The sequence below is a fragment of the Diplotaxodon limnothrissa genome, linkage group LG11 (assembly GCF_057381915.1).
Source record: "Diplotaxodon limnothrissa isolate DT_005_m linkage group LG11, D_limnothrissa_male_GT1.1, whole genome shotgun sequence".
NCBI classification, from domain to species: domain Eukaryota; kingdom Metazoa; phylum Chordata; class Actinopteri; order Cichliformes; family Cichlidae; genus Diplotaxodon; species Diplotaxodon limnothrissa.
Window position 1 is genome coordinate 1,154,238 of NC_140606.1, and position 22,609 is coordinate 1,176,846.

General features: G+C 41.1%; 1 protein-coding gene across 2 annotated transcripts in view; it reads left to right on the forward strand.

Annotated features, from left to right (window-relative positions):
- grik2 (glutamate receptor, ionotropic, kainate 2) overlaps positions 1 to 22,609 on the forward strand; it is a 326,927-nt gene that overhangs the window by 84,550 nt on the left and 219,768 nt on the right. For both annotated transcript variants that reach the window (XM_085366080.1, XM_085366081.1), the window contains exon 4: positions 18,242 to 18,423. In XM_085366080.1, coding sequence (XP_085222206.1) covers positions 18,242 to 18,423 — 182 coding nt within the window. The remainder of the gene's footprint in view (positions 1 to 18,241; positions 18,424 to 22,609) is intronic.

Consider the following 22,609-nt stretch of genomic DNA (forward strand, 5'->3'; position numbering starts at 1 on the left):
CATCAGCCAGTACTCCTATCACACATGTGGATCGGCCGTCTGGAGGAGTTACTTCAACATCTCTATGGCCAATGATGATTGATGGCTCAGTAAAAGGAACTCTTCTTCCTCGTCGGGGGCAATGGACTAGAAGGGGAGTTGGATGGTGGAAGGGCTGCTCTCTTATAAGGATATTTATCACAGGTGGACCAATCTGGTTTATGCTCGGGAGACTCCCAGACGGCCCCATAATAAATGCTTAGGGGGGATGAAATATTCATGCAGAGTTAAATATGGATCCACCGTCAATACTGATCAGCGCTGACACTCCTCTTTCCTCCCACTTGAGAATTTTTTGCCAGTATTGCCTGTGCATGCAGATTTTTAAAGGCATGAAGGAGGACTCAGCCATGCAGAAGGGAAGGAGAAATATCTGAGGTGAGGAAGAGCGTTAGAGTGCTGCTGCAACATGTGTTTATGATGGGAAAGTGCAGCAGTCAGGTGTGTCAGCCGGTTTTTATTGGTGTTAACTAACTAATGTTGCGAAATCAGTTTTACCCCGGTTCTTTTTATTCCTCGAGCATCCAGAGACGGCACCGGACTCAGTAGTCATTTTCACAAAACTTTATTCATCTTTACTCATCTTCATTTATCCTCATTTAAGCATGCATCTTCTAGAAGGGAAGACTTGCCAGGCCGGTGCCCCTCTGCAAAATCTTCACCCCTTTGTTAGTTACAGCCAGCTTTATAGAGGCGTCCCCATCATAAACCCCCCCACAGTGTGCTGCAAACTCTGTGTCTGTGTGAGTGCTCGTGTGTAACTGTGTACACATACCTGTATGTATGTGTGTGCACGTGATTGAGTGTGCGTGACAGTTAAAACACTGTGGGTGTAGGTGACTCCCTAGAGGTCATAAAACCCATCTCCCTTCCAGACCACAGGTATCCAGTTACAAATGTTGAGACCTTTCACAGTCCAACTGGGGGAGGGGTCTCCTACAATCTACTCCTAAGTTCATGACACAGTCAGGCCTTTATTACATTGAGGGCAGTATCTCTACAATAATTCTACATTCTATGTTAACACATTTCTAGACTCTAAAATAAGCTAAACATTCCTACACTAACTAACTAACTAACTAACTAACTAACTGTAAAACAGAGAGCTGTGCTAGGTGCAGAAGCTGTTTCTCTCCTCAGACAGCTCAGGCAACACAAAGAGAAGACGCACAAAGACACGTTTAGTTTCGCTCTGTCGTCTGGAAACACGAAGATTATGGCCGAGAAAATTAGGCTGATTGTTTTAGTGGCAACAGTGTTAGAAGATCTTTACTACAACACTTCATGAATTTATATAAATCCCGGAGCCACTAAATGGATCAACACAGGTACATCTGTACAGGCATCTGTCACAAACACTTACTCCACTGCCACTGATTTTAAGATTTAAATGCACAGCACTCCTTAGTTGTCAAACATTTATTGAATCTATAGTGATGTCAGGCTGTAAGGCTGAGGTCCACCTGTCAACATGAACCCATTCATTATGTTCTTACTGTAAGCTCATGTAGCCTGCTGCATTCTTGCTGAATGTCTTCTTTCTGCACTGCTTCCTGGCTGATTTAGTGAAGAACTGCAAACTGTTATCACTGTAGTTAACATTTAGTCTAAGCTGCCAATAACAAGTGATGGAGGAAGATTTTAAGAACCAGTGCTTTAGTGAAAGTGCACAGGGGATCAATGATCTCAGAGCAGCAGCAGCTTGTCTTGCACTAGTCTCACATCAGTTTCCCACCAAGACCACAAGTTTATTTGCATTGCACCCACTTCAGGTGTCATCAGCCCATTCAGTGGGCATTATTATAGTAATGAGCCCCATAGATGTGGGCCGGTAGGCGTCTTCTATACCCGCTAGACGGTCAGAAAGTTTGTTATCATCCATTAAGATGAAGCATCACTAACAGGATGATGGGAAGACTGCAGAATCCATTGTCACTGCTTTCCGGTGGATACGGCAGCGTTTACAGGTAAGACCATTTAAATGGAGAGATTATGATACGTCAGTGAGTGTCAATGAGAACTGAAAATGTGATGTTATGTGTTGAGAAAGCAGCTTTGAGATGCATTTGTAGATATTGTTACGTGTTTTATCACCTTTACGCTGCTAGCTTAGTTACTGTGCAAAGGTATTGTAGTATGCCGTCGTACAGTGATTACTGTCAGGAGAGAAATATCAGTTTCTCTCCTGACTAAGTTGCTAGTTAATTAAATTAGCAGTAAAATGGTTATTTGCAGCCTGATTCTGAATAAATATCCTGATTATCTTCAATGCATTTTTAGCCAGTATGTGCTAGTTCCACTGCTTCGTTCAAACTGTATCATATCGGCTCAGGATCAATGTAAAATTAAGTTCTGAAAAAAGTCTGGCTCCTTTACTCCTGCATGACAAACCTCAGGCTGGTGTTTGTTGGACCTTCTTTCCTGCTGGCAAACCTGTGAGGCCGTTAGAAACTCACAGTAATGTTTACATCATGCAAAGACTGCCAGACTCTGTAATTCTGTAAATGATCAGTGACTGAGGCTGGCGGTAAACACGTGCTGTCCTCTATACTGTATTTTGTGACTGATTTATTAATACGTTTTATGTTGTTTGTTTATTAATAGAGAGAAGATAGATTTAAGACGTGCAAAGAGAAACACTGTTGCTTTAATACTTTGACCTGTGTTTAGTGCTGCATCAATAATCAACATGTCCCCTTCACATGTCATTGTAGTTTTTGCTGTTGTTCTTTCAGAGATGGATTGGAAATTAAAAAGTCCTTAAAAGATTTTTCTCCTCCCCGACCCTTAAAGCTTCTTCTGACATTCTCAGAAACACAGGTGAGCAACAACCCTTAATATGTGCTTTTAACATATTAGTGATTTATATACCAGCCTTGTATTCGTTTTTCAGGTGGTTTGTTCATCCACAGAAGCTTCATTTGTCACTGTGGGACTGCTGTGTCACCTGAAAAACCATGTCATCCATTCTCACATGATGTTCTGTTTACAGAAGAATTTTAGAGAAATGTATTTGTCTGCCAAAAGGGAAGGCTACAGTGTTTCCATGGATTACCTCTGTATGAATGCGCTTATTAGAGGAAGGCAAGTGTTTGCCCTTTTTTGTTCCTCAGCCACAGTCAGTGCTATCACAGGCAGGTGGTCAACATTAGGAGAAGACAAGAAGTAAAAGGATTTCCAACAGGCAGCTGCAGTGAGGCCACAGCCACCTTACACTGAGACCAGAAAGCATCTGAAAGAAGCTTTTTATGCTAGCTGTTTGTTATTAAAAAATTAAAAATATTTATAAATATATATTTGTAATAGGGGTGCAACGATATTCGTATCGATATTGAACCGTTCGATACAGTGCTTTCGGTTCGGTACGCATATGTATCGAACAATACAACATTTGTAATTTATTTTATCAATTTTCCTTCTGACGATGCTGTCTGTGTTGAGCGTTCAGTGAATCTGCGTTCGACTACTCCGCCTAGGCTGCACTGTCGAGCGCAGATCCACTGAGCGCTCAACACAGACAGGATCGTCAGGAGGAAGAGCGCAGGGCAAGCTAGCGAGACAGAAGTTAAGCTCTCCTTGCAACATGGACCTCCCCCACCCTCATTCAGATCTGGTGTTTGGAATTATTTTGGTTTTCATGTGACGTATGACCCTGAAGGTAAGCGAGTCATGGACTAAAGTAAAACAGTATGTTGGATGTGTCATGCAATGCTCAATTACATGGGTGGGAACTAGTGTGTTAGCGCAGTTAGCTCGTTAACGTGTTGGCCGTCTAGCCCCATGCACGGGGCGATCGGCGGTAGCTCGTTAACGGAGATTTGCCGTGTTGTGGCGTTAAGGTCATTTCAACGAGATTAACCTGAAAGCACTAGTGGGAACACAACGAATATGACTGCACATTTACGCTGACATCATCCTAGTGCAAAGACAAAAACAACAAGCATGCTACTAACTTTAGCCGAGTCATTTAGACAGCTGTTAGCACATGATTCTCCTTATGCTGCTGAGAATATAGCCCAGAAGAAGCAGATAGTATAGCTTTTATTTTGGAAAGAGCCATTTCTCTGTAATAAACTCTCTTTTCCAAAGATGAGTGATTCCTCAATCAGATACAGGGCTCGCAATATCGCTAGCCCGACGTCCCGGGGCTAGCGATTTTTTCAGTCGGGCTACCAAAATCTATCTCTTCCCTGCCCGTCGGGCTATTGTAGGAAACATATATGTCAATGCTTTTGCATTCTTTCAGAAATGTAGCTGGGTAATTATGTCATTGGCATCGGTGAGCCACTGTCAATATGTGACATATTGAAATCGCGTTTGAATTTGCGCTTGTTTTTTTGCTTTCACTTTGCAATCGTGCGAACTGTGTATAGAGAGTGACAGCACCGATCTGTGAGTGATGATAATTTGTGCACCAATTCCTCTGATATCGTCTTATTAATCGTTAGCTTACTATGCAAACATGACAAGTGAAATCTCCCGCAGCTTAAACATGTGAGAGGTTGATCGAGCAGAGAATCGCTGAGCTTATGTGAGTGTGTGTGTAAAAGCAGCAGGATATATATTTGACTACGATGACCTGGATGACTGAGAACCTTCACAGACAGATATATATTTTAGTTCTGCTGAGCCAAATAAGACAGGTCAGGGTGAAGAAGTGACAGCCAAAGAAAAGCTTACCACAAAACGGAGAAGTTATGACAAATCAGACTATAAGGCAAAAAGAAAGTGCAGCTTTATGGTTTCATGGACAAAAGAATTTCTGTGGCTGCAATATGACGAGCTAAATAACCAGGGCTGCACATAAGTGGTCCGCAGGTGCGCATTCGCTGTCAAAATAAAAAACACGCACAAGGGTTAGGGTTAAATTTAAAAACTGTACTTTTGAGTTAAAATATATATTTATAATTTTAATAAATGACAAATTAAAAATGCATGAACATTTTTTTGTATCGAAAAAATATCGAACCGTGACACCAAAGTATCGAATCGAACCGAACCGTGAATTTTGTGTATCGTTGCACCCCTAATTTGTAAAGAGAATTTCAGTGGATTTTCTGTCACATGTATTGTGTTAGCCCTGTGAGAAACTGGCAGCCTGTCCTGCCTTTGTCCTGTGGAAGCTCGGATGGGCTTCATCCTCCTGCGACCATGAACTGGATACATCGTATTCCAATTATGTCATCTGATCATTTACAAACGTAAAGTAGCAGTTTTTACCCGACAGCCATATCCACACTGAACACTGAACTCAAAAACCACTGACTACAAGACTTATTTATTTATTATGTGTAATATTTATCACTTCTACTTCTTAGTATTACCTCTGCATACATTTCTTATTTATACTATTATTAGGCACGAGATATCCTGACAGTGCACCATAATGTCGTTGCACATTCTAATATAATGAAAATAAGCATTTAATCAAAATGTAAGAAATGACAAATTCTAAAAAAATAAACCTGACATTAAAGTATAACTACAGGTTCATTTGTGGACATTTAGTTGAATGTTATTCAGTGACTTTTGCATTTGCCATTTGCAGTGATACACTTTCTTTTTCATCTTCGTTTGTTCTGTAAAATTATTTAAAGTGTAACGACTTCAGACCAAATGTTTGCTACGGTCATTTTGTAGAAGCATTTCTTACGTATCAGTCAGATGCTGCATAGAACGCATGTTGTAACATTATAGTATTATTTGCTGTGTGTAACTGTGGCTATTCAACCTCATTAAACAACACATTCAAGCTGCATGATGCACATAAAACGACTAAAATCATCTTCTTTTTTTGGTTTATTGTCTTTGAACCAGCAGATAAAGCCCGTGGCATTCACAACAAGTCTGTGAAGAAATATTTGAGGCCATGCACTGAAAAGGTATTTTTATTACCGTAAGATATTTGGAGTAACAGTTACTACAACTCTGTGGTTGTGCTCTAGTAAAGGTCACGGTCTAAGAGGTCTGCTGTTGATATTTGACACAGATAGAAGCTCATTTCTTCTGAATATAGTTACAATTACATATTTTTAGAAATACAGCTTTTAAAAGTTTGACATTGTGATCATATGACACTAGATATCAGGTGATGCGATTTAAGGTCATTTACACTAACCAGTGTCAGTGTAACTGTAACATGTTTTTACATTTCTGAAACACGTATGAATATAAAATATAAAAATGGCAAAGAATGGCAGACTTCTATTCATTGATACAGACATATACATGCATTATGAAACGTATGTGTCCTCGATAACTGTTTTTTTTATCATGTCATGTGACATCCGTGACCAAATTGACATGACAGAACCCGAGACACAGCCCAGCCACAAAGTGAACTAACTCATTTAGCTAAAGACAACAGGGTTAAAGACACCTCACTAACCAACCTGAGACATTGCATTGAATTATTGTTTATATCTTCATCATTTCACCTGACTGGTTTCAGCTCAGATATTCTGCTTTTTCTTTTTGGTAGATCAAAGCAACTCGTGCTGTTTCTGCTGCTTCCATTTTGATGCCACAAAGAAGAAGAAGAAAGCTTCAAACAAGTGTGGATCATGGTCTCAGTGCACAGTGTGCTGATATTGGTCACTTACTGCATTGGTTTTAAAAGCAACGTGTCCACCACAATCAACAGACTGATCAAAAACATTGACATATGTGTTGTTGTTTTAATATGTGTGATATTAGGGGTTGATGTTTTAAAATCCTTCCATTTTTAAAATTCACTAAAATGGAGGCTGAATGCACTTTGCATCATGTTGTTACCTTCAAACATGAATAAGGTTTACCTGCAGGAGGTTTGATGGGGCAGATACTTAAATATACATATGCACCTTTTCATTTCCATTCAAGAATCCTACTGTGATTTCAGTTTACATTAATATTTTTGAACCAAATGTTGGCTGTGACTATGATGGACTGGACACCTGCCCAGGGTGCAGACTGTCCTTCAGTCAAGGATCCCAGGATAGACCACAGCCCAACAACAACAACAATGGACTGGGCTGTCAGTGTTCAAGTTCAAGTTCAAATTTTATTCGCCACATGCAGTGGCAGGTTGCCCTGCAGTGGAATGAACCCGCCCCCGACCTTACACACACTACACAGACATCACATGGGGATACAAGTCAGAGAACGGTTGCATTACAGAAAAACACTGAAATGTACACTACAATGGGAAAGTACAAGAGGAAAAAAAGAGACCTCTACTCATGCTGGGCTGTAGAGGACAGCATGAGAACAGGAAACAAAAAAACTCCTCTGCACAGAAAGCACATATATGTCCACAGTACAACATTATAGAGCACGTGACCAGCAACAGGGTTGGGTAGGGGATAAGGAGTAATCCCAGGCAACACAGCAGCCATCCGTACTTAGCCAGGCTAAGTAAACAGTCAACACACAGTCGTTATCAGGGAGTTCTTGTTCGGCTCCAGCCTTGAACCCACAGCTGGCGCCGAAGGCATATCCTCTTTATGATGTTGATGTTGTTGATTTTTCTTTTATGCGAGCAGCTCATGAGAATTTCAAAGCTGTTCTTTAACACTCCGACTCCGACGTTATTCCATCCTGTCAATGCGAGGGGCACTGATCACAGATCAAATAGTAAAAGAAAAGAGAAACAAATAAAGGGTCATTTTCATCTCTCATAGCATAGGATTAGGCTTATTATTAATGATGACTTAGACTAATAATTTATGTTAGATTGTGAATTATGCTATTGTTTTGGTATGCTGCTGTTGGTATCCAAGTTATACCTGAATTTAACCAACCGGCCGCAACAGATGGCCCCGCCCCTCCCTGAGCCTGGTTCTGCCGGAGATTTCTTCCTGTTAAAAGGGAGTTTTTCCTTCCCACTGTCGCCAAAGTGCTTGCTCATAGGGGGTCATATGATTGTTGGGTATTTCTCTGTATGTATTATTGTAGGGTCTACCTTACAATATAAAGTGCCTTGAGGCGACTGTTGTTGTGATTTGGCGCTGTGTAAATAAAATTGAATTGAATTGAATTGAATTTGACTAACAGCATTATTAATAGAATGTCTTTGTTTTTCCTATTTTCTAATATAATAATGATGACTTGTAAATAAGTGGAAATCTCATGTTCTCACAGTCCTAATGGCAGTATGATGATTCTTCAAAGCTCCTGCTTTGAAACACTGGACTTTACGTCATGAAAGATTAAAATATAATATAATATATATAAAATGAAAACATCTGTGTCTGCAGCACATTCACTCAGGCTGGGTAGGAGTCAAAAACTGGCAGTGATTACAAACACAAAGACAAGCAGTCCATGCAGAGGTCACACGTACAGAGACCAAAATGAAACAGCAGTGAAAAGTAACTGGACACTGAAAAACCCAAAGCAACATGGCAGGGGACCCAGGGTTACAATTAGCCCCAAAAGAGAAAGAACTGACAAAGGCAACAAATAAACTGAGAGGAATACAGAAAGACTGGTGATTAGAAAATAAATAAGAAAAGGACTTCAACCTCTACCTGGAATACTTAAAGCTTTTATAAAGTCACTGAGTCAACACTTTCTAAGACATTTGTTTTCTTATATGCTGGGACCTCTTGTTTAGGTTTAACAGCTTTTCAGTCCATGCAGGTTAGGGTTTGGTCCCGCTCAGATAAATGATCTCCAATCACAGCGCAGCTCATAAAGATGAAAACACATACAGAGTGTGATCTGAGTTTGGTGAACTTTGTTAGTAACAAATGACAGTAAAAAGTTAATGACAAAACATGCAAAATATCCACTAATAATAACAAAGCAGAAAAACAGTCATACTCAGATTTTTACACTCTTAGTTGCTCTCGCTGTAATCTTGCTGTGATCTAATGTTCAGTACATGATAAGGGGATGTCCTGAGGATGGCATTGGTTGTCTCTGGTGATGTAACCACGAATAGGAGGAAAAGCGTCTGCCTGATGCTGGTGAAACATCACAGTACACTGGTCTAGTTTTCTTTCTAGCTGTTTAAAACTCTGGATGAGAAAATCTGTCACAACAGGCTTTCACTGACATCGATGGAGATGCCGTGCTACAGTTTTTCTTATGCAGCCTTTCCTGGTACGGAGTGTTCTTTTCTCTGCCAGTCTTCCCTTGTCTTTAAGACTCCTTGAAATGTCATCTTCTTCAACATTGAGGGGACAAGATGACACAGTGTTAGGTCATGTTACTGCATGGTTTCCAAAATAACTGGCAGGAAGTAACCAGGTAGTTAGAAAGGGACTGACGTGCTTAGAGTGACTGCACTTGAAAGGAGACACATTTATCCACTGATCTACATCACTTCACCTGGGTACGTTCTTTGAAGCTGGATGAAGACTGCTCCTTCCCTCAGTCCAATTCTAGTTTTGCAGACCAGTTGCTCTCTGAGGTCACAGTCAGCAATTGTAGCAGCAGACTAACAATTAAAATCAATTTCTTCCATTGTTTTTTCCTTTTTTATAATAACTATGTACAACATGCATCCATCTATCTTCTTCCCCCTATCCGGGGCCAGGTCACAGGGGCACCAGCCTAAGCAGAGAAGCCCAGACCTCCCTCTCCCCAGCCACCTCCTCCAGCTTGTCCAGGAGAACACTAAGGCCTTCCAAGGCCAGCAGAGCGATACAATTTCTCCAGTGTATCCTGGGTTTGCCTCGGGGCCTCTTCCTATGCTTTTGTAAAAAGAACATTAAACTCTACGACTCACAACTATTTCTTCTTTAGCTTTGGATGGTTTACCTGCTGCCTCTGACGATGGATCAGATGCCCTTTTGGGGAAGTATAGTATTTTTCTCTGCTTTGTCAAAACCTCTACAGAGCCTGTCAAGAGAAAAATATCTGTCAGCATAGAAGATATGAAATATATATATTTCGTTAGACAGCACTGAACAAACTTTGGTCAGCTGATTTCCTCTGTGCAGTGCAGAAGAGTATCAGTCAAGGTGGTGAGATGGACTCATCATTTGTGGTAGTTCTTCTGAAGAAAGACCACTGGTACCATCTGTGAGCCCAAACCACTCAAGCTGTCTGCTGCTCTGCTTCATCTGCAATTACAGCCAGCACCAGGCTGATACAATTATACCAAATACCACATTACTTTGTATGAATAAATAATAAACAAGAAATAAACTTTGGAGATGCTGAGCAGGTGGTTCCATCATCAAACTGTAGACAGCCTCTTTGTTGGAAGAGGTAATGCCTACAACAGGACTGATTCTCCATCATAGATCTATAGAGTGTGTCAACTTGTGGTATTCAGATAATAAGATTTAAGCCAGGGTGACATAGTTTTCCAGATGACCTTTGCAGACTGACTTACCTGTGTAAGTATGAGGCTCAACAAAAATCAGACTCTGTAGTAACAGATAAATGAAACTCCAGCTGGGAGATGGAAATTTGCATTTCTGTCTGACTCATCTGGACAGGGACAGTGTGGCAAACTGAAAAGCGTCTCCAAAACAGCCAAAAGTGAACTTAATACTAGGAATTTAAGGGCTGGGAATTTAACAAATTGGTTAAAAAAACATAATGTGTTAAAAAAAATAACGCATTTAATCACACTTTGCAGGGAACTTTTGTCAATGCACGATTTCCTGGTATACCGATTATACTGATGCACACATCAGAGCTAGAAAGAGTTAGTTGTCCCTGACAACCCCATGACCCTACACAAAGTGTTTCAAATGTCTGGGGGCCTGCCTTAGGCGAGCAGGCCGATTGAGGCCAGCAGAGGGAGAGTCATTCTGATCAGGACATGAGGTACAGCTGCCACCCCTTTCCCCAACAGCAGGTGAGGCAAGTGGGCGATATGGTGAGAGTCTGTCCTGGTGCAACACTACCATGTGCCCCTAGCCATGCATGCGTACCAGGTACACCACCTCAGATAACACTGTCATGACTTCCGTAGGCTCTTGCCAATGACTGCAAAGTTCAGGGTCCATTTCTTGCCCACCAGCAATCTCAGGCTCAGGGCCTAAACACCAAGTCCATTGGTGTTTAGAGATCCTGCAAAAACAATAGGGCAGCAGGTGTGCACTGACTGGACTCTTGGACAACAATTCTGTAGGACCAAAGGGCCAGTCTCAGTCACGTTGGTGTTGGCTGGTTAGGATGGCCAGTTGGGTAGCCAGGGTGCGGTTGAGGCGCTTGCCCAGGCCGTCGCTTTGAGGGTGGAGCAGTGTTTCTTTGTCTTCTCCAACCCAAGCCACTGACAGACCTGCCCAAAGGCCTTAGATTCAAAGTTACACCCCTGGTCACTGTGGAGCTCAGCAGGGACCCTAAGGTGGATAAATTTCTCCTCCACCAGCTTCTCCACTGTTGTAGCTGCACTTTGATCTGACACTGTGTACACCTCAGGCCAATATGTGAAATAATCCATGGTCATCAGTACATACTGGTTCCCCAACTCAACAATGGTGAATGGCCCCAAAATATCCACTCCTATTCATTCCATAGGGGCCCTCACCAAATACTGCTGCAGGAGAGGTCCCTTTTGTGCTGTACAGATATGCATGTGCAACTCCACATCTCGTTGGCACCCAGGCCAGTAAAGCCACCCACTGAGACAATGGAGGGTCTTGGCATTAGCATAGTACCCTGCTCCCACTGAGCCATGAACAAGCTTGAGCACCTGGGGACGTAGCGAATGGGGCACCAGCAATTGTAGGAGGTCTCTACCCTGTCCAGGGCCTGCCACCTCTGGTACATGAGGCCTTTTTGAAGCTCAAGGTTGTGGTAGGCCCTCATCAGCCTCCTGCTGCTGGCTCAGTGCTGTTTGACCTCATTCCTCCTGTCATTGGGAATAATGACACTCAACTGCTGCACAGGGACGTCCTTGGAGCACTTCCAACCAGCGGGGCACCTGGCCTTCTGGGTGCTTGAAGTTTAAGAGGTTAGGGATGCATGGTCAATGTGGAGGAGGAAGCGGCAGCCATGCAAGTATGGACGGAAGTGCTGTACTACCAGAACTACAGCGAGCAGCTTGCGCCGAGTAATGCAGTAGTTTTTTTTGGCTCAACCCAATGCACGGCTGAAATAAGCCACAACACATTCTCCATCTCCAATCTGCTGGGACAAGACAGCCCCAATGCCTACATTGCTGGCATCTGTGTTCACAATGAAGGACTGTTGGGCGTCAGGGTAGGCCAGAACTAGGGCTTTTGAATATAGTGTAAATACTGTAGGGGTGGCTGTGGCTCAGGTCGTAGAGCAGATCAGCTACTGATTGGAAGGTTGGTGGTTCGATTCCTGGCTCCCCCAGTCTGCATGTCAAATATCCTTGGGCAAGATACTAACCCCAAATTGCTTAATGTTTATTAATTGCACTTGAGTTTAGAAGTGCTTGTATGAATGGGTGAATGAGGCATGTTATATAGAGTGCTTTGAGTACTCTGGGAGAGTAGAAAAGTGCTATATAGAATCAGACCATTTACCATATACTACATATGTCATCTGTGTCCAGATTTGGTTTATATGCAAACTACAAAGAGCACAGAGATGTTTTCATACGGCACTCAGGTCGGCCAAGGTTAGTCTCTAAAACAACTGATCACATATAATGTGAGGGTTGCTATTACTAAAGCTCTGATAAGGTCAACTTCAAACTGGACAGACTGGATATTTCCATCCAACCACACTTTTCTGGGTTCAGATGTGCAGCTATCTGAGCAGAGACCCTCCAACACTACCTGCTTCCAGCCACCTCCTGTGTCTCTGTGTGTGTCTGTTTTTTCTATACTTGTTGCTTTCACATTTTTTCAGCCAGCTCCTGTTGAGGATGTAACCCAGTGTGAACTTTCCCTATCATTTTCACATGAAATACATTCATTTTTTTCTCAATTACAATCACATGGCCAATCTATAGATTTGTTTAGTCTTTTTTTTTTTGTAGAAAGATGATTTTCTCATAGCCATAGTAAAAGGAAAAAGCTCCATAATGTGGTTTAGGTACCCACTAGTGTTTCTGTAGCCAGCTGAGGTGATTGTGAACCACAGTAGAGAAGTCACTTTGTCTTGCATTGGTTAAATGGAACATGGCCAGTGTCTCACAGGTCAACACTCTGGGGGTATTATCATTAGTGTGTGACATCATGTTTGACTTAATGAAAGCTAGCAATTGGTTGCTGAAGCGCCTGCAGACTGCTCTCCCACCGAGCACTGCATTCATGCACAAACAAACAATGCCACAGGGCAAACAGCTGGAGACAGTAGACTGTGGGCACAGGCCCAGAAGACTGCTGCACCAGTTTAGACCAAATATAATGGTATGTTTTCAGATGCGAGCACTGGTTTATTTTTTTTTAAATATCTCATGGTCTATGAAGTGTGTGATTAACAATACTCTAACTAGTTACATGAGAGCAGTTTTATTTTCACATGTTAGTAACACAGCACATTTGTTCTATACATTAACTTGTTATTCTTTAGCTTTCAGGACTTGTTTCAGTGTTCCAGTGTACAGTTGAATAGTCATAACAACAACAACAATATTACTTCTACTACTAATAACACTAAATAATTAAACACTCCTCCATTTAAAGCAAAGAAAAAAGTTCAAGATACAGTTAAGGAAGAATAATTTTTACAAATTAACTTTTCCTTAATGAGCAATGAGACCAATGTAAAGTAAAAACTTAGAGTATGATAATGAAAATAGCTCCATATTAAAACAGTTGTGAGGTTGGAATATAGGTCCATGGGGACTTCCAATATTTGTGACAGATCACAAATTAGAATGAAGCTATTCTGGTTTTTTCCTTTTTTGTGCAGGTGTCACAGAGATTTGATCAAAATGTGACTATTTATAGCATGAACACAACACAGACCCAGGTTAGTTTTAATTTATTTTTTTCTCTAAATCCACTTTTTATTATAGCATTTAGTTATATTCTGTGATTTAGTTTAGTTTATCTAGTGTATTGTCAAAAAGTAAATGCATAGACTGTTGTTGGTTCTCCACATTAAGTTTGAATGTGCATGCATGAAAAAATTCCACCCTCATTTTCCAGACTGCAATCTGTATTCTGTGCCACTAGCCATCCTATTATCACATGCTTTTTGATATCTGAATAAGAAGTGTGCCAGACATCAACTCTGATTTAGTTCATAATGGCACGTTGCCAGCACACAGCACAGACTGAGTCAAGCCAACAAGTCTGCACTATAACGACACCCTGTATGCAGCACAGCTCACTCCCAGTCCAATCACACTATGAAAATCTCTTTGTTTCAGTAGTTAAAATGTAGCTCAGCAAAAAAAGAATATGACCAAATATCTAAATATCTCAAGCTAAAAAGAAAATTCATGTAAATGACACACTGACAAATTAAAGCAGCTCAGTGTAGCGGTACAATGTAGTGGACAGTGCAGTGCAATAACGTGGCTTGAAGGTAATGCATGTTAACAGCTGAGATTCAAATAAAATGTTAACATGAGAGGACAGAGAATGCTCTGCCAGACAGATGTGTGGCATTGTAAAGAGGCACTTCATGAAATATGAAAGATTTCTTCAATATGCCCCCATGCTGAAAAAGTCTCTTAGAAAAAGTGCACCACTGCCTGTCAGGTAAGTAGTGTGGAGGGTCATCGAAATAATCTATGTTCAGGGACCTTCTACACCACCACTTGGTTAGAAGAACACACAGTACAGTAGACCCTACAATAATACATAGAGAGAAAAACCCAACAATCATATGAGCCCCTATGAGCAAGCACTTTGGCGACAGTGGGAAGGAAAAACTCCCTTTTAACAGGAAGAAACCTCCAGCAGAACCAGGCTCAGGCAGGGGCGGGGCCATCTGCTGTGATTGGTTGGGGTGAGAGAAGGAAGACAGGATAAAGACATGCTGTGGAAGAGAGACAGAGGTTAATAACAGATATGATTCAATGCAGAGAGGTCTGTGAACACATAGTGAGTGAGAAAGGTGACTGGAAAGGAAAAACTCAATGCATCATGGGAATCCCCGGCAGCCTACGTCTGTTGCAGCATAACTAAGGGAGGATTCAGGGTCACCTGGTCCAGCCCTAACTATATGCTTTAGCAAAAAGGAAAGTTTGAAGCCTAATCTTGAAAGTAGAGATAGTGTCTGTCTCCTGAATCCAAACTGGAAGCTGGTTCCACAGAAGAGGGGCCTGAAAACTGAAGGCTCTGCCTCCCATTCTACTTTTAAATACTCTAGGAACAACAAGTAGGCCTGCAGAGCGAGAGCGAAGTGCTCTAATAGGGTGATATGGTACTACAAGGTCATTAAGATAAGATGGGGCCTGATTATTTAAGACCTTTTATGTGAGGAGCAGGATTTTGAATGATGCATTGAGTTTTTCCTTTCCAGTCACCTTTCTCACTCACTATGTATTAACAGACCTCTCTCCATTGAATCATATCTGTTATTAATCTCTGTCTCTCTTCCACAGCATGTCTTTATCCTGTCTTCCTTCTCTCACCCCAACCAATCACAGCAGATGGCCCCGCCCCTCCCTGAGCCTGGTTCTGCTGGAGGTTTCTTCCTGTTAAAAGGGAGTTTTTCCTTCCCACTGTCACCAAAGTGCTTGCTCATAGGGGGTCATATGATTGTTGGGTTTTTCTCTGTATCTATGAAGCTCCTTGAGGCGACTTTTGTTGTGATTTGGCGCTATATGAATAAAATTGAATTGATTTGAATTGAATTGTGTTATCTGGCTTCATGGACAGATAGAGCTGGGTGTCATCTGCATAGCAGTGTAAATGTATGCTATGTCTTCTAATGATGCTGCCTAAGGGAAGCATGTATAATGTAAACAGAATTGGTCCTAGCACTGAACCCTGTGGAACTCCATAATTAACCTCAGTGTGTGAAGAGGACTCTCCATTTACATGCACAAACTGGAGTCTATTAGATAGATATGATACAAACCACTGCAGCGCAGTACCTGTAATACCTACAGCATGTTCTAATCGCTCTAATAGGATATTATGGTCGACAGTATCGAATGCTGCACTAAGGTCTAGCAGGACAAGCACAGAGATGAGTCCACTGTCAGAGGCCATAAGAAGATCATTTGTAACCTTCACTAAAGCTGTTTCTGTGCTGTGATGAGCTCTGAAACCTGACTGAAACTCTTCAAATAAACCTCTGCAGATGATCTGTTAGCTGTTTGACAACTACTCTTTCAAGGATGTTGTTCACAGGCAACATACAGTTCCAGTGGTATTTTTGCTAAATTTAATATAGTCTGTGATCCATCCAGTCAAACAGATGATATCTTCTCCACATGTAGATTCAAAACAGTCCTGAAGGGTCTTTAAGTCTCAATTGTCAAACTCGCAAAAGCCTTTATGGATACAGGCTGTCATTAAACAAGAAGCCAACAATAACAATGACTAATGAGAATTGCCTCTGCAAGTAATGTGGAGGTATTGTAAAAGCTATCAGTGCAATATTGCAGAAATCTTCCTTCATAGTAACATATGCAGGATTGCATGACTTTCAGTAACTAACAGTTTTAATCTTTTGTTCCTGCCACTCAAATGAACATCTCTATCTGGCCAAAAAGTTCTGAAGTGAGGTGCTGCTGCACTGTGGAAGCAGCCATGTTTCTGTGAAGCACATACATACGCCCAGTCATCTCATTGTCTCACATTCCCAAAGGTTCTTACTTCTTTGCTTAACTCCAGCTCTGCAGCCCCTTCTTCAGGATAGCAGCCTAATATTTGGAATTGTTTACACCAGGTTGTACAGGTGGGCAACAGAGAGAAAGAAAGAAAGCAGGTCATACATATTAAATGAAGTAATTTGGCATAACCAAGCACAAAATGTACTTGGTTAATGTTCAGAAGACTTATGGTTGTGGTTGAAAGAAACCAACATCGACTGGACTGGAAACAGCCTGTAACTGGTTCAGATTTATCTAAGCAGCTGTAATTATCAACCCAGACCCCTCTAACACAAGGTGCTACCTTACAGTTGTGACCAGGGATGGTTTATTTTCATGCTGATGTCTGCTTTAACTGACACAATAAAGTCTGTTATCATACCAAAGCCAAGCGTCCTGTCTGAAACTGTGCTGTGTCAGCGTATAGCAATTTAACACTCAGCTCTTTCTGTCCCTGTTAGCTAACCCTTCACACCGTGGGGTTAATGCTTGTATCATTCTAATGAGGAGTGATCGACTCTGAGTATACGTTACCATTAATGTTAAAAAGACCCTTTATTAAAAACCTTTTTCTATCATGATATCTTGCAGATTTGCTCTGTTTCAGTGAAAAAGCTTTTCTCTTAAGTAAACTCTTTACTCCACAGAAACGTTCATCAGCACTTGACAAAGTAAACTGATAAAAATACAACAAAACTGAAGCTTGAGTGGATAACTACCAGACTTTGCTGTTATGAGTTGAAATGCATGTTGTAAAACTCCGGGTTACTTCCACAGTACAGAGACAAGCAGTTAGTGCTGTTTGTTTGATCGGTGCCTCTGAATATGATGGTGAATGATTGTCCGGCTCTCTGTGTTAGCTCTGCAACAAGCTGCTGATCTGTCAGGTCCCTGCCTGTCATCCTATGGGAGCTGGGTGAGGCTGGACTGGATAAGTAGGAGAGGATGCATGGATGGGTAATAATAATTATAATAAATAATCTGCCAGAGTAATACAGTAATAATGAAGAACACAAAAGTGCCCCAAAACTTCAGGCAACAACAACAAAATCAGAGGTCCTGAAAACGCCAAACATGTTTTCATTATGTGAAAAACAAGAGATGTTTATGCTTCAGTTGAAAACTGGTTGAATTTACATGTATGACATTTATGATTTCATTCATGATGCATGAAGACTGTTACACGCAGTACTGATGTGTACGAATATATGTGGTGTTTGGATTAAAGTACACTGATCCTGCTGTGATGTGGGCTGATACACTGTGAAAGACAGAGAGACTGAGAGGGAAATACAACGATGCTGAAAGAAAAAGATTTTGAAGAGAAATGCACGACACTAGAAAGAACTGCCAATAGAAACATCCCTGCAGCTTTCTTATTCTTGCTCTGATTATAACTGCTGCTGCCAAATCAATTAGATAAAGTTGTAACCACAGTTATTGTGGAAAGATACATACATTTAAAATGTCCTTTTGGAAAATAGATCGTCCTCATGGACGTCCGCAAATAGTGGAGGAACAAAACTGTTCAAATGTGTGTTGTCTTTCTGCTTTTTCTCACAGGTCTGATTCGTTTGCAAGAGCTTATAAAGGCGCCTTCACGGTACAACATCCGGTTAAAGATTCGGCAGCTGCCTGCAGAAACCAAGGATGCAAAGCCACTCTTAAAGGAGATGAAAAGGGGAAAGGAGTTTCATATTATCTTTGACTGTGGCCACGAAATGGCTGCTGGGATACTGAAGCAGGTACGAATATTTGTTGTTGTATTTTGTCCTCTTCTAAATAAAATAACCACAAAAACTCTCAGTTCCTAACCAACTGAGTAACAGCTGAACAGTTTAAAATAAGTCTGTCCTGCAATTTCAACTTGTATGTTGTGATGGACGAGCAGTAAAGCAAAGTCAGGCACAGCTTAGAGTCGAAAAACAAACTTAAATTAAACCAAAAAATCTAAATCTTGGGCCCATAAAAGATGTCAGAGTAACTGAACTCAACAAACAACACTGCCACCCCAAACAAACTGACCTACCCAACGAGACAAAGGGGAAACTTAAATAGTGACTGATCAGCCCACAAAGACACAAAAAGGGGGCAAACACACAAAAACCTGACTGAAACTATCCCAAAAGGTTGATTCTGTTCATCTGGATGTTTTCAGAATCATCATCATCAGGGGACTTCTTCAGTCTCAGCTGACTGCAGCTTTGTTGATCGGTAATAGAGTAACATAGTGTACACTCTTAAGTGCCAGGAGGATTCCCAGGAGTTATACATCGGAGAAACCAAACAACCTCTGGGGAGGCGGATGGCACAACACAGAATCAAGGAAATGACCTCACAGCCCATTGTTCATTCAGTGGTGCTAGTTTACGTCATTGTGCAAATAAACTGAGAATACAGTATAATGTGATTGTAGAAATAAATTAATTCTAAACCAAAACCAATTCTTTACTATCCTGTAAATTAAATCCTATATTTAAAGAGAGACAAATATAAGTGTAGTGTGATGTAAGAGTTTCTATTGTAGCGCTGTGATGTTTGGTAGATGCTACCCACGATGTGTGGCTGTAACTGCAGCCATCACAATGTAAACAATAGTTTATTTTGATGTATTTAAAACGGTATTGATGTTTGTGAGCCGGTTCCAGTATTTCCACACTTCAAATTCTTTGCATTGCTTTTGGGCAGTGTTGCATTAGGATAAAGTTGTAGTCCTGGGCGACCGGTTACAAGATGAGCTTGTAACCGGAAGGTTGCTGGTTCGATCCCCAGTTCTATCTGTCTCGGTCGTTGTGTCCTTGGGCAAGACACTTCACCTACTGGTGACAGCCAGAGGGGCCGATGGTACGACATGGCAGCCTTGTTTCTGTCAGTCTGCCCCAGGGCAGCTGTGGCTACAACTGTAGCTGCCTCCACCAGTGTGTGAATGTGAGAGTGAATGAATAGTAGCATTGTAAAGCGCTTTGGGTGCCTTGAAAAGTGCTATATAAATGCAATCCATTATTATTATTATTATAGTCTGGGCATCTGCAAACCACTGTTGCAATGCAGCAACATCCAGGGCTGTGAGATGGTCATCTCAGTGGAGGGAGGCGGGAATGGTGGAATTTGGCACCTCTCAACCACTTCATCTCTTTCCACTTCCAGGCTCGCTAGCCTGCGACAGCAGACCCATTCCACAGTTCCACTCCACAAACTGCCAGAGTGGGTCATTTTCACTGTGTCAAACAACCCGAAAAAGTTATCTCTAGAAGTTTGGTTGTTTGCCTAGTTTGTAAGATTTGACAAAAAAAAGCATTTAAGATCAAGTTTTATTGTTTTACTTTGTAAATATAAAATGTATTTTAGACCCAATAATAAGCAACAGGTATGACAAACAACACTAACCTACACTTACTTAAATGAAACTTTTAAATTATTTAATTTTGAAGAAGGTCATTTTGAAAAAGTTTGGATAACTTATGGTATCCAAATGAGTTAAAATAAAGTAGGTATTGAAAGGAACTGTGAAACATGTCATGGCTACAAGAAATACAAAATAAGAAACACATTTTAATACATTTCTAATCAGTTATAGAAGTGAAACGGTGAAGGTTTATCACACTGCCCACCTCCTCTTCACTGGACCTGTAGCCTTTCTTTCTCATCCACCCTGTTGTATGTTAGTCTATAACCTTTAACCTCACCGCTTCTGCTTTTCAGGCCTGTAACCCATTGTAGGTCTGAGACTCTGCTCCAGTGTAGTTTGCACAGACTGGACTCTGCTCAGTTCAACTGAGCGTACGCCTCTGCTGTCGACAGCTAGCGACCTTCTCTACATGTCCTATCATCAACTCTGCTCTGGTTCAATATTTCAACCCTCACTCACTCAGCCCTGCAATATTTATTCATCTCTTATCTAACTGCAGTCTCCTGTTATCATGTTTGTTTATCCACTCTGAGGAATCACAGCCAAAAAACTTTAGTTATGATTATATTGTATTAAAGCACTGGTTGACCCCCCCGTCCAGGAAGCCACAGTCTGCGGTCAATCGGCTGCGGCCAACTTCCCAAAAGAGAGGGCAATCTGTCTTAGCAGTTCACAGAGTTTAACATGAGAATATTTAACATGTTCAAAGTAAAGATTCAATTTTCAGTTCAAATTCAGATGTGCACCTATCTGACGGGGTAAAAGCAGTCGGGGGAAGCTGCTCGTTTTGCAGACACTCAGCTTTTGTACCGATATGTCAGCAGGATTCTAAGTAATTATTCAATCAGTAAAACACTAAAGATTCTACTAATCAAACCCAACTCTCTTATATATTTATCTATCAGTGACATCCAGCCAGCACTGGACCAATGCCTCCAAACTGCAAATGAATGAGCGAATGAGTGAAGCCGCTGCTCCTGCACTGACTGTACTGCAGTCATTTCTTCTTTTACTGTTATGCTGTTTTGTGGATCACAAGGTTTAAAACCACTTAAACACACACACAAAGTAACTCCACCAGAGCGCCTATTTCGGGTCACTTTTGCCGGTCCAAGCCCGGATAAGGGAGCAGGGTTGGAATTGTGACATTAAAAAAAACAATAATTGCTAAAAGAAATGTAATCTGTAGTTCTAAATAAACGTTTTTTACTCATCCTTACATGATGTTATGTTTCTCTACTACAACGTACATCATTTAGCAACTTTTAGGACAGCCAATAGCGATTTTCCTTACTGAGGAGTTGGCAACACTGCGAGGGAGGAGGAAGGTAGTGACGTGGCATTTTCAAACCATATCGTTTTATCCTTCCACAATGAGAAGCAAAAATTTCCAGCTTACTTAGTTAATTTAAGTCAACTCAAATAACCTGAGTTAATCAGCTCTTTGAAAAAAAGTACTTAAACTGAGTTCTAATAACAAATTGATAAAAACTGAGTTCAGTCTGCTTAATATGTTTAATTAAACAGAATATTAGATTTTACAGTGTAAAAACAGACTGGTGCTGCCGGCATCTTAAAGCAGCTGTTAATATAAATAACACAGAATTGAATTAAACTGCAGGACTGTGGTAACTCACTTAACAAGCATTCATAATTCTCCTGCCTGAAAGATTTATAAAATATTGAGGACGACACGATTCAATTCCTGTTCTCTGTCACTCTCCCAGGGTTTTTAATCAGTGTCATACTGCTAGATTGCTGGGGAAGGTCAAGGTTGCCTTTCATTAATAATGTCAGAAAGAATCACTGCTAATGACAAGTAATGAAAGGTTTGAGCGTCTGATATTCTCATTACGTGACTCACCAATTAGTTATAAGTACTCATAGCAATGAAGGTGTCCAAATACCCATGGAACCAATACTTCCAGTTTGTGTTTCTGGGTTCAAAAACCAGAGAGACGTGGTGTTTAGAGACAGTGTCTCAACCTTTCTGATACCCCTGACACGTACGGGATCACTGAGTTTGTCCTTCTCTCCTGGATCACCTGGAGCTTTCTTTAGGAGCCTTCCCAGCTTTGACAAATGTCCAGTTATGTTAGTTTTTGGTTGTTCTTGCGTTTTTCAATTGATTGAGAAAAAATGTGATTGGACTGTTATTTAAATCTAAGTTAATCTAAATGTAATGTAAGTACTCCAGAAATATCAGCGACTCTTCTTCTAATCATGTTAATACTGATGTGTAACAGCTACTTTCATTTCATTGAATGTGTTTTTCTGTTAGTTTGTTTTCTTTTCCCCAAAGAAAAACGTTTCTGGCACATCCAGGATTTTGTACTATGTGAGTCTCCACTGAGGCTGGGCTGGTTTTCAGACTGAGCTGTGGAGTGTTTCTCAAGGTTTCTCACCTGTTAGCAGCAGCATCATCCCTTCCTGTCCCCTTATACATCCTCTGTGCACAGCTGTAGTCTGTGGTTTGTTTATGTACCGGAGTAGGTAATCCCAAATGGAGTATACAGTCATCA